Here is a 16,824-nt window from a genome sequence, read left to right as displayed (position 1 = left end):
CGAGTATAATGATAGCATCTACAAGGACAAAAAATTATCCTAGCTTGTGTAAGCAACTTCTCAAACATCTTAAGTTGTAAGATATATATATTCTTCCTAGTGGAGTGGAAGGCAACGATACCCAGGGCTAAATGACAGGTGATTCTTAAAATGAGCAAAGAAAGCAGCCACATAGTTCACTTATACATCTCGTTAAGTAACTGCAAACTGTGATACTACTAAAATAGCTGGTTATTTTTTACTAATGTCAACTCCATATATCAAAATAAACAGGATTTTAAAACGGCGTCAACAAACTTAAGTGTAGCATTAAGATTACTTCAACTGAGGAAAACAGTTTGCCACATTTCCGTATTCAATTGTTTAACTTAACGCATTGAAAAAACATCACCCCCTTCTCCAGTAGTTCCCCTTAAAGACCCTAAACACTCATGCAACCACGACTGACGGAAAGCAGCATTTACACGTTAAAAATGTACCGTTTTCGTAAGAAAACGCACTGCTCCTACCGAACTCCTGTATTTCTATGTATTGGTACCGTGTTTCCACGCGAGCAGCGCGCCATGGATGAGAGACTGGGCAAGCGGGCAGACGGAGGGCCGCTCCCCTTCCCAACCCGCGCTTGGAGCAGCCTCCCCGCACACACGCTCTCCTTTCGGGCGCAGGGGACGCTCCCGGGCGGTGCGTTTTTCCCGTCGCCGACTCAGACGGCAGCAGGCGAGGGGCGCGCCTCGGGAGGCCCCCGCGGCAGAGGGGCCCTGCGCACCCCACGGCAGCCAGGCCCAGGTAACGCCGGGCCGCCGCAGCGGGGACGACGCGTGGCGACCACTCCCGCCCCCCAAAGGCGCCGGGGACGAGGCCAGGCCCCGCCTGACAGCCCCGGCGGCCCGCCGGACGGCCAGGAGGCCCGAGCCGGACGGCCAGGAGGCCCGAGCCGGGCAGCGCTCCCCCGCCGGACGGGAGCGGGCGTTTAACGCCCACGCCGTCGACACCTCCCGGGCCACGCGCCGGCGGCACGGGCCCTGCCCCGCCGCTCCCGCCGAGCCGCCAGGGGGCGCCGCCCGGGGGCACGGGGAACCGTTTGGGGGTGCGGGACCTCCGGCCGCGCCCGGCACTCACCTCCCTCCCGCTGCAGCGGCGGGTCCCTTTCCCCGGCGCTGCCGCAGCGGAGCGGCGCGGCCACGGACGGACGGATGGACTGACTGACGGACCGACCGGCCCCCGCCTCGCTGCCGGCGCCGGGACGCGCCGCCGTTACTCCGGCAACGACGCACGACGCGCGCCGGCGCTGCGTGAGGTCAGAGGTGAGAGGGCGGGGCCAGCACGGGGAGGCGGCAAGATGGCGTCTACGGCGGCCGGGAAGCAGCGGATCCCCAAAGTGGCGAAGGTGCTCGGGAGGCGGCGGGCCCGCGGCCGGGGAGGGGGGTCGGGGCGGCGGGCGACCGCCCTCGCCGGGGCCTGGTCCTCGGGGCAGCGCCGGGCGCCCCGGAGCGGCCCAGCCCGGCTGCGGCCCCGGCTCCTCCGCTTGTGCAGCCGCCCCTCCCCGCGGCCGGGGGAAGCTTTGCCTCCCCTCACGCCCCGGGCAGGGGCCGCGTAGGCTCGGGCGGGTGCTGGCGATAAGGGCCCTGTCGATCTCGGGGGTCTCCGCATCCTTCTTGGGTAAATACTGAACGTAGTAAGCCGCCCGAGTACATTAATCATGGGGGGATTTCTCACTTCTGCATTAGAAGGAGAAAACGCGAATCAAGCCCCCTTACCTTACAGGTGAAAAATAAAGCACCTGCAGAAGTTCAGATCACAGCAGAACAGCTTTTAAGAGAAGCAAAAGAGAGAGAACTTGAACTTCTTCCACCACCTCCGCAACAGAAGATCACAGATGTTGAAGAGCTAAACGACTATAAACTCCGGAAGAGGAAGGTAAAGGGAAAAACCCTAGTCTCTACTATGTTTTGACTTAAACAAGATGTAGTCTGTATTACTTACGGATTTTCCAGATGAATAGCAATTCTTAAAAAACTAAGATTTTCATAGCAAATGCTACTTTTGTGCAAAAATTGTAAGTTAAACATGTGTTGTTTAACATAAAATTTGGTATTACATAAGATCTCACCTGTGACCACGTTCAATATGTTCAGAACATAGCAAGGGTTATTGCATACATGGTTTATATGCAGTTTCTTCATCACCACTAGTACCTGGCCAGTCAGCACAACTGCATATTAGCAAGCTTTACAGTAATACTGCTGCTGTTTCCACCTCAACTGTTTAAAAAGCATGTTTGCAAGTAATGTTTCTGTTCTGTGTAATTATGGTATTACTGCACGCACTTTAGAACACAACTTTCTGCACTGATCACAGTTATGTTTGATGATTGTCTTGAAACTTGACCATTTTGCATGTGAGATTTCAGGTATAATTTTTTTCTTCTTTTTTTAAAATAATTGCTTTGCTTGTGCAAACTCATCTATGGTTTTGTTCTGCCTTTTCCCTTGATAATTGCTGTCCTGGCTCAGCAAAGCAAACATATCCCTAACAGGGAACTTTAAATGTTTTCAGCACTCAGCAGTTTTTTTTAGATACAGGCAGCGTAAACTAGGGCTGTCGTTCCCTGAAGCATATAGGCATATGTTCGGAACTGGTGACTGCTGCAGCACAACACAGCATCCCTGTACTCAGCCCAGAGCGGGTGCTCATTCCCTCCTTACCGCAGTGGCCAGGGCTCCTCGTGCAGACTTCGGGCCTCGCTGTGCTGCATGCTGGGGTGCCTCGCCTGGGCACATGCAGAGCGACTGGAGTCAGATGATCAACACCACAGCGCTGCAAAAACAACATTTGATGTTATAATTTTTCATTTCTCATATGAATGGCAGTAACGAGCCACCATGTTAACTGCATTAGACCATGTTTAGCCACATGCTAAATGCCTATAGCGTTGATCCTGACAATAGCCAAACATGAGTCTGAAAATGCCCTCACCATTGCACTGAGCAATGAAATTTGTCTAGCACATTCGATGCCGGCTTATTAAATCCAGGGAATAAGAGTAAGGCATCTTGCTTTAAAAAAAATTTAGAGCAATTATAGATAAAGGTCAAAGTTAATAAACTCGTGCTGGTGCATCCACGTATATTCAGGGTCGTCTGCAATGACTGGATTCCATCTGTCCAGGTAATATTGCTATTGAAACATGAAGCAGGAGATTAAAAAAAGAAAAGATTTTAGTTCTGTCAGTTATTATTCCATCAGTATTGAGGTATCAGGTTGCAGGAACTTGAGTTTAGTCCTGTTCTGTATGATGATCTATGCTTCTAGCTTCTCTGTTATGCAATTTTTAGGAAGTGTTGTATTAAGTATGATTTGTTACTACATCTGCGTGGGTGTTAGACACTTGGAATTCATTCCAATAATAGTAATATTCCACAAGCCATTTATAACGAGATTGGTCTGCACAGAGGGATTTCTTACTTATAGAAATAATTTTCTCCTCAGACTTTTGAAGATAACATAAGAAAAAACAGGACTGTTATCAGTAACTGGATAAAGTACGCACAATGGGAGGAAAGCCTAAAAGAAATACAGAGGTAATTATGATGCAGCTGCAAACATCTCTTATAAACCTTTTAAGACACACATTGACAAACATCAAAGTCGTGGAGGCACATTATATACTCAACTTAATTCTCTTTGCTTTCCAGAGCCCGTTCCATTTACGAGCGTGCTTTAGACGTAGACTACAGAAATGTCACACTCTGGCTGAAATACGCAGAAATGGAAATGAAGAACCGCCAGGTTAATCATGCCCGAAACATTTGGGATCGAGCCATTACCACCCTCCCCAGGGTGAACCAGTTCTGGTACGTTTGCAGAGAATGGAGCGTTACTTCTACCTCCAAAAGCTACAGATCATTTTTCTATTTTGGTATCGCACAAAAGTGCATTGTTTTGTGTTTCTCCAAGTCTTCAGGCTAGTCTGAAAAAAAGAGGAAGGCTTAAGCTTTGGAAAGGTTTTGTACTTTTCAAGAGGTGAGAGCATTGGGAGGGAAGGATGTTTGTGTGCCCACGTGCTGCAGGTCACAATGGTATCTATAGGCATTCTGGGGTACAAGCGGGGAATAGGTGAAGAAATCTCAGTAATGGTCTTAAGTACTCAAAAAATCCTTGTAATTTTTGTGTTCGCTATGTGATGGTAAAAACTTGATTTTGTTTTCCAAGGTATAAGTATACTTACATGGAAGAGATGTTGGGGAATGTTGCTGGGTCACGTCAGGTGTTCGAACGTTGGATGGAGTGGCAACCAGAGGAGCAAGCTTGGCATTCCTACATTAACTTCGAGCTGAGATACAAGGAGGTGGACAGGGCGCGTACCATTTATGAGAGATATATCCTTTTTAGTACATTGCGACACCTGCCCAAGTTTAGGCCCGCATTCTTCGTTTCTTTCTTATCTTTTCTATCTCCAGCTATGTCCCTGTGCTCCTTTTTACTGTGGTGTGTTGGGAGTAAGCCACCATGCTGAGAGCCAGCAGTAGGTATTAAAAGCGTGTTTAGTATATGCCTCCATATTCAGTTAAGTGAATGTACACCCTGCCACAACAGTGTATATTTAACAGCACTCATGCTTCCAGCTTTTTTTGCAGTCATTGTTTCAGATTTCTCCTTAAACCTCTCCCTGACCCTTGCCTGATTTTTATCCCTTTTTAAATTTTCTTTAAGTTCTCAGTAAGGCACAAAGCCTTTGCACACTTACAGCTGTTTTGCGTCTTCTTCCCAGTTGCATTTTTTGCATGTGCCGTCCTTGGGAGTTGTTTCATATAGTCCATGACCCTGTAGTCACTGGGAAGAATGCAATTTCACATCCCATTCAACCACCACTGTTTCTTTAACATAGCTCTACTCGTTATTGTTCATCCTGATGTCAAGAACTGGATCAAGTACGCCCGCTTTGAAGAGAAGCACAGTTATTTTGCTCACGCAAGGAAAGTATACGAGAGGGCAGTGGAGTTCTTTGGAGAAGAGCATATGGATGAGCACTTGTACGTGGCTTTCGCAAAATTTGAGGAGAACCAGAAAGAAGTAAGACCTTCTTGATAATATATCACACTAAAACCAACTGCTCCCGCAAGATTTCTTCTTGAATATCAAACTCAAGGCCACTTAACATTCACTGCAAGACTCATGTTTTTCAGCATCTTATGAGATATTATTATTGTAGTATGAGTTAAGGAGACAATTTTTTGCTTAGCTTCTATGTGCCTTTTGGTGACAAAGAAATATGTTCTAAGAAAGGTGGGCAGCAAATCTGCTAAGCCTGGGAATAGTGTTATTGGATCAAAGACATATTCTCAGATTTGTAAGTTTCTGAGAGGCTGGAGGCCAGCATGATAAAAACCTGAATTAGCCATGTTTTCCCCAGATGGTCTCTTTAAAGTGCCCAGGCCATTAAGGAATTGAAAACATTCTGTGAACCCAAAACCACCACCTCTTAAAAATATTTTAAATATTCCAAACCTGCAAATGAGTAAGAGATGGCAGGGTTTGGTATTTACAGAATTTTTTTTTTTTCTTCAAAGTTTACTCTTCAGGAAGATCTGTGTTAGTCCTGTCCTAAAACAACCATTTACATTGAGAAATTCTATGATTCTGTATTCTATTAAATATTGCCAAAAGCTCATCGCGAAATTGGCGGGGAGGACAGAAGCCACTTTGTAAATATTACTCAAATGATATTTAATATTTTCAGTTCGAAAGAGTAAGGGTGATCTACAAGTATGCCTTGGATAGAATTCCAAAACAGGAGGCCCAAAATCTCTTCAAGAATTACACCATCTTTGAGAAGAAGTTTGGAGACAGGAGGGGAATTGAAGACATCATTGTCAGCAAGAGGAGATTCCAGTATGAAGAGGAAGTGAAGGTAGGTATTACAAATACCCTCTGGGCTCATCCTACCTCCATCTGCTGCTTAAGGTACATGAATGTCTCACAATAGGAAGGCTGACGAGTTTTACATTACCCTTGATACTGAGTCCAAGGAAACATCAAGAGAGCACTGTTCTTTTCAGAGGCAGCAGGGGAGAGAACGATACCTGCATTCACTGCTTTTGCTTCTGCATTCTCATGCAGATTGTGGAGCCAAAGTTTTTGACTGAACTCAGCTTGCTACCCTTCACAGTCATCTTAGGGTGTAATGCAGCCGAGCTTGTGACTTCTTCACTTCTGTTATGCAGAAACTGTTAGAGAACACCTCGCCTGTGTGTACATACCTTTTTGTGAGAAAGTGGGCATGCCACACCAATCTACTATTCACGGCATACTGCATGTTTCATCAGTTCCTCTTCCCTTCTCACAGTTCAGTTTGTTTGCCTTCACTTAAAGAATGTTTGTAGGTAAAATAAAAGTAAAGAAATACATGTACTTTAACCCAAAAGCTCTAGCTTAAGCATACCCGAGACTGACAGTTTTCATTAATATTCTGATGATCTATTTTAAAGGAAAAATTCAGAATAAAAGCTAAAGTAAAGGAACAGGATCTGTTATTTGTAGTTACTGAAATTTCTTTCCCATTTCCATGCTCCCATCTTTCTGGAAGGCAAATCCACATAATTACGATGCGTGGTTTGACTACCTGAGGTTAGTTGAAAGTGACGCAGATGCCGAGACTGTCCGAGAAGTGTATGAAAGAGCCATTGCCAATGTTCCCCCAATTCAGGAGAAGAGACACTGGAAAAGATACATCTATCTTTGGATTAACTATGCATTATATGAAGAGCTGGAGGCAAAGGCAAGTAGTAAGAACTCAGTTTTTTTTCTTTCCTTCCCAAGTGTTTCCTTACATTAAATAGCTACAGATATTTCAGTAAGAAAACTGAGAACTAAAAATACTGTCTTACTCGTTTTGTGTAATTAGCTACAGGATTTGCTATGTAAGTATGAGGTTTTTTTTTTTTCCCTTAATTTTTCCCTTCCATGCATAGTGAAAAAAATATTTCAGTTTCATCTCAATCCATCCAGAAACACACTGAAACTTTAAAAGGAGAAGTAGGTCTTTCTAGCTCCATCCAAATGGCCTGTTCCAAGCTGTTACCTGAACTTGTAAAGTAGTTTTACATTTAACAAAACTGTTTGTGAAGTTGTTCCGTGGAGCAGTCAGATCCTTGCTATAGTGGCCTTTTGAGGCTCCGTGAGTATTTCTTCTCTTACCAGTAACATAACATTGTAACTACTCTTTATTTCATAAAATTGTAGCACAGTATACCTATTCAGTGTCTCTTAAAGGAAAAAAGAATTTTTTCCCCCCCAAATGGGGACACTGCTGGTTTTATTGTCTAATTTGTAGCATTGAATCTTGTTTTTAAGAAATGACTCTCAGAAGTTACCATCTTTGAATTGTGCACACTAAATAGATAAGTACATTTATATTTTAAGTATACATGATTCTAAACAACTTGACTTAAAATCGCTGATCTGCAGTTTTGCAATCATTGCACAATCCAAAATATAGTGTAATCTTAGCAGTGAACAAAGTGTTTAATTTTGCCTGTTCTTACAGGATGCGGAGCGAACCAGACAAGTGTATCAGGCATGTATCGAGCTCATTCCCCATAAGAAGGTATGGCTTCTCCAGCAGTTTGTATTGAGCCTTGGATTAAAATTCCAAAGATAAGTTCCTTTAGTTTTCTTTCCCCCCAAGGTTCAGGCATGTAAGCAGCTCCAAATGGCTACTAGCACATGCATGAAGATTCTACTCAGGACTGTAAATATCCCTTCCACTTTCTCACAATATTTATCTTTGAAAATTGGTGGGGTTTTTTTTGTTTGGTTTTTTTTTTTGTTTGTTTGGGTTTTTTGTCTGTTTTTTTTAAGGTAAGGTGTTACATGGCTGTAATTTGCATCATCAGTGGGAAATAGCAGGCTACACATTGATGTCAGATTTCCTCATACAGGTGCAATGTAAGGGTTTCCTCAGTATTTTCAAATTGCTAGATGTGCTCCAAGAAGCCAAAATAACACATAGTCAGAGGATAGTCTTGTACTATGAAACAGCAAGGAATAACTCTTATCTATTTTTTACTTACTTGCTTGCTTCTTTCCTCAGGTTGAGTCCTTTTATAGCTGCTCTTCAGCCCAGTTGCTTGTAGTCTTTGCAGAATATTTGTTGCTCTGGTTTATATGGGGTTACTGCCTTTTATAGCAGCTGTTTCTAATTGCCTGCACAGTCCCAGCTGAGGGAGGTGCATTTGATGAACCATGTTTCAGGTGTGTATTCTCCATTACAATCAGTCTTCAAGACTGATTTTTTGGTTTTGTGGGTTTTTTGCCAGTGAGCTTTAACTAAAATATCCACGTGGCCAAACCCTTAAGACAATCCGCATTGCCTTGGAATGTCAAGAGATGGTAGTTCGTGTACTTTTCTAGTTTGTCATTAATCATGCCATCTGAGCATCAACTGTGTAGATTAGGATTAATCTGTAATTGTAAGAGTTGACTAGCTGTTAATTGATTCAATGATAGCTGATATTTTACCAATTGGTTGACTGGTTAATGTTTCTTTGTTTGAGAAGACCTCTGTCCTGGCTGGTTTTGCTTGCATCTGTAGTGGAGTATGTTGTTCTGTTCTAGAAAGATTGGTTTGGGTTATGAACTCTCAACTTTTCAGCAGGAATACACTGAGCTCAAATACAACGAGCTGCAGCAGCAGTAACATCTTGTACAGACAAAGTGATTTTTTTTTTTTTAAAGAACATACGCAGCATTATTTACTAAGCTTCTAGCCTAAGCATCATGTTGTTCTTTTTCTTTCAGTTTACATTTGCCAAAATATGGTTGCTGTATGCACAATTTGAAATACGCCAGAAAAATCTTCCACTTGCCAGAAGAGCTTTGGTAAGCTTTTGTTAATTCCATGATTGACTTTAATAGTAACAAGGGTAGGGCATTAAAAGATCTTAAATTGTCCTTTATAAATTGCCGTTTTAATCCATTTAAATAAAGCATCCGAGAAGTCTGCAGGGACCAGTATTTACCGTCACGTATGATTTAAAAAGAAGCGTAGCTTGATATGATGAATTAGCCATGGGCAAAAACGAGTGCAGCTTTCTTGTTTCAGCTGATGACACGCACATGTGCATGCCAGGGTACCCAAATCAGCTTAGCGCACTTGGAAATTTTTAACTGCTGCTGATCTGTTAAATTATACTTGTACCAACAATAGCATTTTAAAAAGCATTTTAAATAAATGGGAGGTTTTGACTCTCAGATTTAAGACCTGCTGAATAGAGTGTTTGAGTCCCAGCTACCAGGTTGCTGATAGAAGCAATCATGGGGACCTTGGGCAGGCTCGAGAGCTTGTGTGCGAATTCACTGTGTGAATGTCAGCACGTCAGCGAACAATGGAGTACATTTTGGCAGCAAAACCTTTTGAAATGAAAAACTTTCTTTCCCTTCAGTTATTCTAAATAAGCTCAGTGGTGGCATTAGGAGTTTTGAGAGAAAGCTAATGTTGGGAACAGCTGAGGTGGTTTGACGTTAGAGGAAACTTTTGAGGTTTCCACCAAACCCATGGCACAGCGGTGATAAAAGCATAAACGTGAATGGCCTCCTGTAGCTGACAGTGGACCAAACTGCCCCCGATGTGCCAGTAAAGCTTTGTCTCTTCAGCTGGACTCCTGCCTGTGACCAGAAGAAAATGAAGCGGAGGGGTTCAGTCCCCTGTGAGACCGTTATTGTCTCCCTGCAGGAGAAGACGACCATCTGTCCTGAAGCGTGCTGCTGTTGTAGCTTGCTTAAGAGACCATTGCTCAACATTATGATAGTCACCAGCCAGCGCCCTGCTGCTAGCTGCCTTTTTTTTAGGGGCAAATGTTATGATAGCTTCTGGAAAGGGTGCTTTGGCCCATCTAGAAATAGAAAGTTTCCTCAGTTTCTTTTAGGCTTCTCTTTTGTTGGTCTTTTTCCCTTGTTGTTGTTTAATTTCTTTGACAGACTTTTTTAGTACGTCACTTTTTTCTTATTTTGGAAACCAGATTTTGCTGCTGCAGCCATAATACTTTTTTGGACTGGATCCACATTTGGCAAGCAGTTTCTTTCTTTCTTTTGCAATAAGTTGACTTTGAACCACCTCTTTGGCAGGAAGCCTTGCTCCTGCCCTGAGGTGAGGGTCCCACACTGTCACTGTGCAGAAGAGAAGGTCCAGCTCCTGATGCTGAAGCTCTCATCAGCATGCAGACAGCACCTTGCTCTGCCTTATTTTCACTGGCTGCAGATGGTGTGTGGATTCTTTGTTTTCCCAGGGTCTGAGAGATGTAGGGACTTGGAGACAGGAGATCAGCTGGAGCCTGTGCTGCTTAAGAAAATAGTAATGGGGAGCATGCGGGGAAGAACTGAGCATATTTTGAAATAGAAAAGGCATTTGTAGAGCTGGAGGGCCATAAAGGTGGCCAAACTGATATTCCCAAGTGCTGGTTTCCTCCATTTTTAATAAGCACCAAGATAATCAATGTGTAGGAAGGTTGTGCAGGGGAATTGTAGTATGGGAATTTGATCTCACATTACTGAATTCACATAAGCTTGAGGGAACAGGCTACAGTGCTTAATAAAGAATACTTGTCTACAGAAGTGACTTAAAGAGTGAAGCTCGCTACAGACCTGTCTCAGATATGCCTGTTCTTAACTCTTGCTTTAAAAGATTCCCAAACTAAGAAGCCGAAACTGCTTTCTCGCAGCTTGGCACTGTGGCTTAGGACAGACAGTTTTCTTCAGATGCTGCAGCATATAAAAAAGGAAATATTTTTTTACAACATTATTCTCTGTCTATCCATTACAGTAAGTCAGCAGGCAGGGAGCGCGGACAATTCTCCATGCGATGATGAATAGCAGTGGTGGTCCAGGAGACAGTTTCTCGTGATAAAATTTATTTTGTAAGATACTTGGGAACCGCTTACCTGCAAGACTGGTACAGACTGGTGCTATGCTTTCTTCAGCTTTTGGTGCAAGATGAAGTGTTCATTCAATGAGCCGGGTTGAGTTTCAGCTAATACTTTGTGGGGAATCCATGTTATGTAGAAGTGTAACGAGTTAGGAGATTTTCTGCTTTCAGAGATTTTGTTGATCTTTATGGATGCACACTCATTTTACAAACATTAGTTAGATTTCATACTGGCCCTCACCAGAGTCTTAAAAACTAAACTCTGCTCAGAAATGAATTTTAGTTTAAATACTGGAGAGTAAACAGATGTTTAGAAAATAGAGTGGGTTTTCTTACTTGCAAGATCTTTAAGTGGGTTTTGTTTTTTTCTGCTTAACAGGGGACTTCCATAGGTAAATGTCCAAAAAACAAACTGTTTAAAGGTTATATTGAATTGGAGTTACAATTGCGAGAATTTGATCGTTGCCGAAAGCTGTATGAAAAATTCCTGGAGTTTGCACCGGAAAACTGCACATCATGGATTAAATTTGCTGAACTCGAGACCATTCTTGGCGATATTGATAGAGCCCGGGCAATATATGAGTTGGCTATTGGCCAGCCCCGGCTAGACATGCCAGAGGTAAGGGGGTAGATGAACTTTACAGTTGGCACAATTCTAAGGTATTCATTACACAGTGTGGCTAATTAAAATGTAAATAATTTACCAGCTTGAACAGAACTGCTTACCGTAGTGGCTTAGCCTGTGTCTCATTAATTTAGCATCTGTTTCTTAGCAGGGTATGCAGGACTGTAAAACCAATGATAAAACATGGAGGGAGAAACATGCTTACAGGAGTAAGCTAAATGGATTACGTGCACAAGATTTGATATTGCTTAGTCCTAATCCTAGCTTGTACAGTCAGTAAATACTCAAATCTCTGAAATGTTTTTCAGAGAAATTTCACATTTATCCATGCTTCTCTTTTTTGTTTTTGGGTTTGTTTGGGTTTTTTTTCCATTATCTCAGCATGCTATGAACATAACGAGAGACTTTTTTGCAGGTTCTTTGGAAATCCTACATTGACTTTGAAATTGAGCAAGAAGAGTATGAGAAAACAAGAAATCTTTACCGCAGATTACTTCAGCGGACACAGCATGTTAAGGTATGTGTGGGTGCCCGGAACACAGAGTTGGGCTTGCATCTGGTCCGTGGTGGATGGAAACTCTCGACTGCTTTGATTGCCTGCTTTTTTCAAATCAACAGCGAACCCAAGTTCAGTACCACATCTGTGCCATGAAAAGGGGAAAGCAATTTCCGACTTACATACAACAACAGGCATATCTTACATGAAAGAAGGCTCTGCAGAAGGTTTCCAAGCAGCCCTCTTCATACTCAGTAGCTTTGGAATTTTAGTTACAAAAACATTGCAAGGAAAAAATAGTTGTGATTTTTCCAGTGTAGTTTGGTGCTGTCGTTTGGCTAAATTCAGACAGATTTATCAACCTGAAACAACCGCAAGAGATTTGTCAGCATGGCTTACGTGAATATTCTGTCTTGCCAAAAGAGGCAATTCTCACACATGTGAAACAAACGTGAATTTTCTAGGTATCTGCTTATGACAAAAGTACTTTAGACTTGCATTGCCATTTGCTTTTTTGGCTGCTTTGTTCTTTTAAACTGTCACTTAGCTATCAGACTTCGGAATGGAGGTTTCAGCTTGGTTTTGATTTGCTTTCGCCACAGGTATGGATCAGCTTTGCACAGTTTGAGCTATCTGCAGGAAGGGAGGGGAGTTTGTCAAGATGCCGGCAGATTTACGAAGAGGCTAATAAGGCAATGCGAAACTGTGAGGAGAAAGAGGAGAGAGTCATGCTGCTGGAATCCTGGAGGAACTTTGAAGAGGAGTTTGGAACTGATACCACTAAAGAGAGGATAGATAAACTTATGCCTGAAAAAATAAAGAAGAGGAGGAAACTGCAGGCTGAAGATGGGGTAAGAGGAAAAATTATGCAAGTAGTCACTTTGAATCCTTGGTGGCTTTACGCTGGGGTCTGGTATACAAAACAAGGTCGGCTGTGACGGATGCTATAACTGCATGCCAATTTTACTGCAGCAATTGAAAAAATTCATTGGCCCGAAACACGTGCTGCTGAGCTCCTTGCTCTTCAGCAGGCTAGGTGGGCAGTTGATTCGGAGTGAAATACTCATACCAAATGCTCAAGCTACCTTTACTTCAAACGCCTATAGACAAACTAAACCAGCTTTAGGTAGCACTATGCGGATAGTGTTTGTTTCTTAACTTTGTTTGGGAGACTGTAGCCAGGCTGTTCCTCAGTTCTGCCTGCTCATTGTGCACAGCAGAAGTAGTTCTGTCTTACACCCCTTCGGCTCGCTGGTTTCAGCTGCTATGGATGGTCTGACAAACACTGATTCTCGTTTTACCTCACTGTTACGCTTGTTACAAACACCTTCCGATAGCTAACATTAACATGCAAATTAAACTTGCTTTGTGGTGTTTTTTTTTCCCTAGTCTGATGCTGGCTGGGAGGAATACTATGATTATATTTTCCCAGAAGATACTGCCAATCAGCCTAATCTCAAACTACTCGCTATGGCTAAACTCTGGAAGAAACAGCAACAGGAGAGAGAAGCTGCAGAGATGGATCCAGACAAAGACATTGATGAAAGCCAGTCTTAATACATTGCCTTTCCCCACCCCTTTTCTTGGATATTGTACAGTATTTTCATTGGTGACAAATAAATATAATTGAAGTTTTAGTACTACGGACTTGAGACTTTTTTTTTTTTTTTTGGAAAAAGAGCACCATATGGGAGTTGATTCCCTTTCATAGTCTGTTATTTCCAACAGTTGGAAGGTCATGGGCAAGGGCAGGAGTCTACAGCTATTACCAGTGATCTGAGAACTGGAAGAACTGGACGGCAGCTTTGTTTTTAGCACAAGACCCACTGTTCTAAGGCTCCTACAAACGATCACAGTACTGCTTAAGGATACTAACATGCCAAGACAGCAGATCTGCTCGCTTTAATGAGAGAGATGTCTCTAACCATTCCTGATCGATTTTTCCAGTAATTCTGTAAAATATGTATTGATCATGAGGATAGTTGAAAACAATATATATATATATATATATAAAAAAATATTGACTGCAACCTGTTCAACTTCCTATCCAAGTAAGATTTTATCCCAGAAAACTGTTAGGAGGGACAATAATAGAAGTTAAATATGCAGAAGCTAGCCCCTAGAAGAATAAATCTGTAGAAATTAGTACCACACAGTTTTAATATTTGAATGTCTTGGCAGCATATTTTGTAGTAAATAATCTATTGGGAAGTAAAGTAGAAGTAAAGTAGGCTTCTCAATGTTTTTTGTATTTCATGGGGAAAAACCATTGAGCCTAAGCTTTCCCATCCCTAAGTTCCCGGGGGGAAGGAGCCGTTCTGTCCTCTGGCGTGGGCTGGTTCCCCGCGCCAGGGGAAGTCGGGCAGCCGGCCCTTGCGGTGGGCAGGGATCGCTGCCCCCGGGCTCGGTCCCGTGGCTGGGGACCTCGCCCGCCACGAAGAACGGTGATTTAAAAAAAAAAAAAAAAAGAGTGAAAGTGTGCCAGACTAACCAGCAGAGCTATGAGTCAGGCCTTAAACAAAGCTGCTGTTGACTAAAGACTGGGCAGCTATCACTGCTCCGGCCACATCTGGCCCATCCAGCTGTGGTCAGGTCAGCCCTGGGGCTGTCCCTCGCACCGGCCAGGCCTGCCGGCAGCTGGGAACGCTTCCTTCCCCGCGCGCCCCGTGGTCAGAAAGCAGATCCTCAGCCCTTCGCTGTCTCCGTCACCGTTGTCATCCTCCCTGGGCTGACGCTTGTGAGCTTCTCCCTTCGGCCTGGTGTGGGGCAGGGCGACCGTGCAGGGGGTGCCCCACAGCACTGCTAGGGGAGACCCGGAGAGGGCAAGCGGGACTTGGTGGCCCTGGGGGGTGGCCAAGGGCACGGGGGCCCAGGTGGTTTTCCCCGTGGTCCTGCCAGGGCGGGAAAGGGCTTGAGAAGGAGGGAGGGGGTGGCAGGTCAGAGCCTGCTCGTGCAGCTGGTGCCAATGAGGGTGATCGGCTCCTGCGCCAGAGCCCTCTTGGGTGGGAGAGATGGGACCCACCTGGCCAAGCAGGGCGAAAGGCAGCTGGTCCAGGGGCTGGCCAATCCGGCCAGAAGGCTTTAAATTGGGAGCGGGAGGGCAGAGGTGGTGGCCCAAGGTGAGGAGCAGTGGGCTGGGTAGGGTGCTGTGGGTAAGGGGCCTCTAGGGCAGGGCAGGGCAGGGCAGGGCAGGGCAGGGCAGGGCAGGGCAGGGCAGGGCAGGGCAGGGCAGGGCAGGGCAGGGCAGGGCAGGAGGGTGCCTATGCTGAGGGTGCGCCCGCAAGCAGGGGGTTCCCGGAGGGCAGCGTTTTGGGGGAAGCTCTCGCTCTTTTCTTGGGAAAGGTGCGTGCGCGGTGCCCCGCTCAGCCCGGTCGGTCCTTCATGCCCTGCTTCGCCCTGTGCTTCTTCACCTTGTTAACTTGGCTGGCTGGCAGGAAAAAATGGCTTTACTGGAGGGTACTGTCCTTGGTTGCTTGCTAGCCGTTGTTCTTCTGAGTTGAAAAAACAGCTGTTTGGATTTTCAAGCCAGCTATGTAAGTTTATATGTTCTATTTTAAAGCTGGATTATTGTGTGGGGTTTTTTTTCATACCAGCAGTGCAACTGGTGGCTGTAACATGGCTGTATGCTTGTGCCAATTACTCTTTCTCCCTAAATTCTCCTGAAATCCTGCACAGTAAAGTAGTGCTGTTTCACAATGACAACTGAGAGGAGCATATTGACAGGATAAAAATCTAGCTTATTTAAGTTTATAGTGGCTCTTAAGCCTTCTGGGCTGTAATTTTGCCAGCGTCTTGGTGATTTGGGGAGGGGGTTTTGTGGTGCCTTTGTTTGGTTGTTGTTTGTTTGTAGTGGGAGGCCACAGTTGCGGTCCCAGTGCGTCCCAGCAAAGGTGCCCTGAGCTCCCTCCCCGGCGGCGGCAGAGCCGCTCCTTGCCGCTCCATGCGGGGATCTTGTGCATCCCAGGGCTTCGGCGCACCCCGGAGCATCCCCGGAGCGCGCTGGCACTCTGATGGGAAGAGCTGAAGAGGTATCTCTTCTGCCGCAGTTTTTTCCTTAAAATTGCAACTCGCTGCAGGCCAGCGGAAAAACGAAGGTGTGTGCATTAAAAGGGAGACCAGAAGAGAGGGTCCGCAGGGCAGTGGCAGGCAGGGACCGAATACAGCAGTGCTATAGTGACACAGATTTATCTTGAGCTGTCTTTGCTGAAAGATGGGGTGACGTTTGCTTTGCTCTTAAAGACAAAAGTAGAAGTCGAATGAAGAATATCCGATAAAAATAGGAGCGAGCTGATCCTCGTGCTAATGTAACAGATAAAGCATTGGGTATTTCTAATCATTTGGACTTGTATGCAATTTCCCTTTTCTCCTCAATGTCTGAAAAAATCCTGGAAGAACACGATAGATTAAGTAGAAGTTTCCTTCTGTTGGAGAAGGCAGCAGGAAAAAGCGGTAGAGAAGAAGGGTTAGGGGATGAGTGTCACAGGACTGTTTTTAGCACAGGAATCTGACCTTGTCTTTCTGGGGATTCCTGCCTCTCCCCTGGATTTCCAAGGTTAAAGATGTGCTTCCCTGAAGCACAGGACCAGGGTCTGCTGGCACCCGCTGCACAGCACAAGTCTCCGTTCGTGGTCCTCGGCTCCATCTCCCAAGCGTGGATGTTGCCGAAATAGCGAGAGCCGTCCGAGCCTCCTCCCCGCTGCCCAGCCCCGTGTCTGCCCTGCAATGGCAAACCCTTCCGCATCTCCGCCTTCTCACTCTGGGTTTTCCAGGGCTATTCTACAT

At 44.9% G+C, this 16,824-nt stretch overlaps 1 protein-coding gene across 1 annotated transcript; it reads left to right on the top strand.

Annotated features, from left to right (window-relative positions):
• The first annotated feature begins 1,133 nt into the window (after window positions 1–1,133).
• CRNKL1 (crooked neck pre-mRNA splicing factor 1) lies at window positions 1,134–13,648 on the top strand. Its single transcript, XM_082305628.1, has 14 exons — window positions 1,134–1,387; window positions 1,765–1,917; window positions 3,490–3,581; window positions 3,696–3,854; window positions 4,213–4,379; window positions 4,895–5,073; window positions 5,741–5,911; window positions 6,587–6,778; window positions 7,547–7,606; window positions 8,800–8,880; window positions 11,301–11,540; window positions 11,962–12,063; window positions 12,645–12,893; window positions 13,432–13,648. Exons 1-14 carry the CDS (start codon window positions 1,340–1,342, stop codon window positions 13,597–13,599), a joined length of 2,061 nt encoding a protein of 686 aa, XP_082161754.1. The 5' UTR covers window positions 1,134–1,339; the 3' UTR covers window positions 13,600–13,648.
• The last annotated feature ends 3,176 nt before the right edge of the window (window positions 13,649–16,824 follow it).

Source organism: Platalea leucorodia, assembly GCF_965183815.1.
Source record: "Platalea leucorodia genome assembly, chromosome: 3".
In the NCBI taxonomy this organism is placed as follows: Eukaryota; Metazoa; Chordata; class Aves; order Pelecaniformes; family Threskiornithidae; genus Platalea; species Platalea leucorodia.
This window is presented reverse-complemented; position numbering and strand designations above follow the sequence as displayed.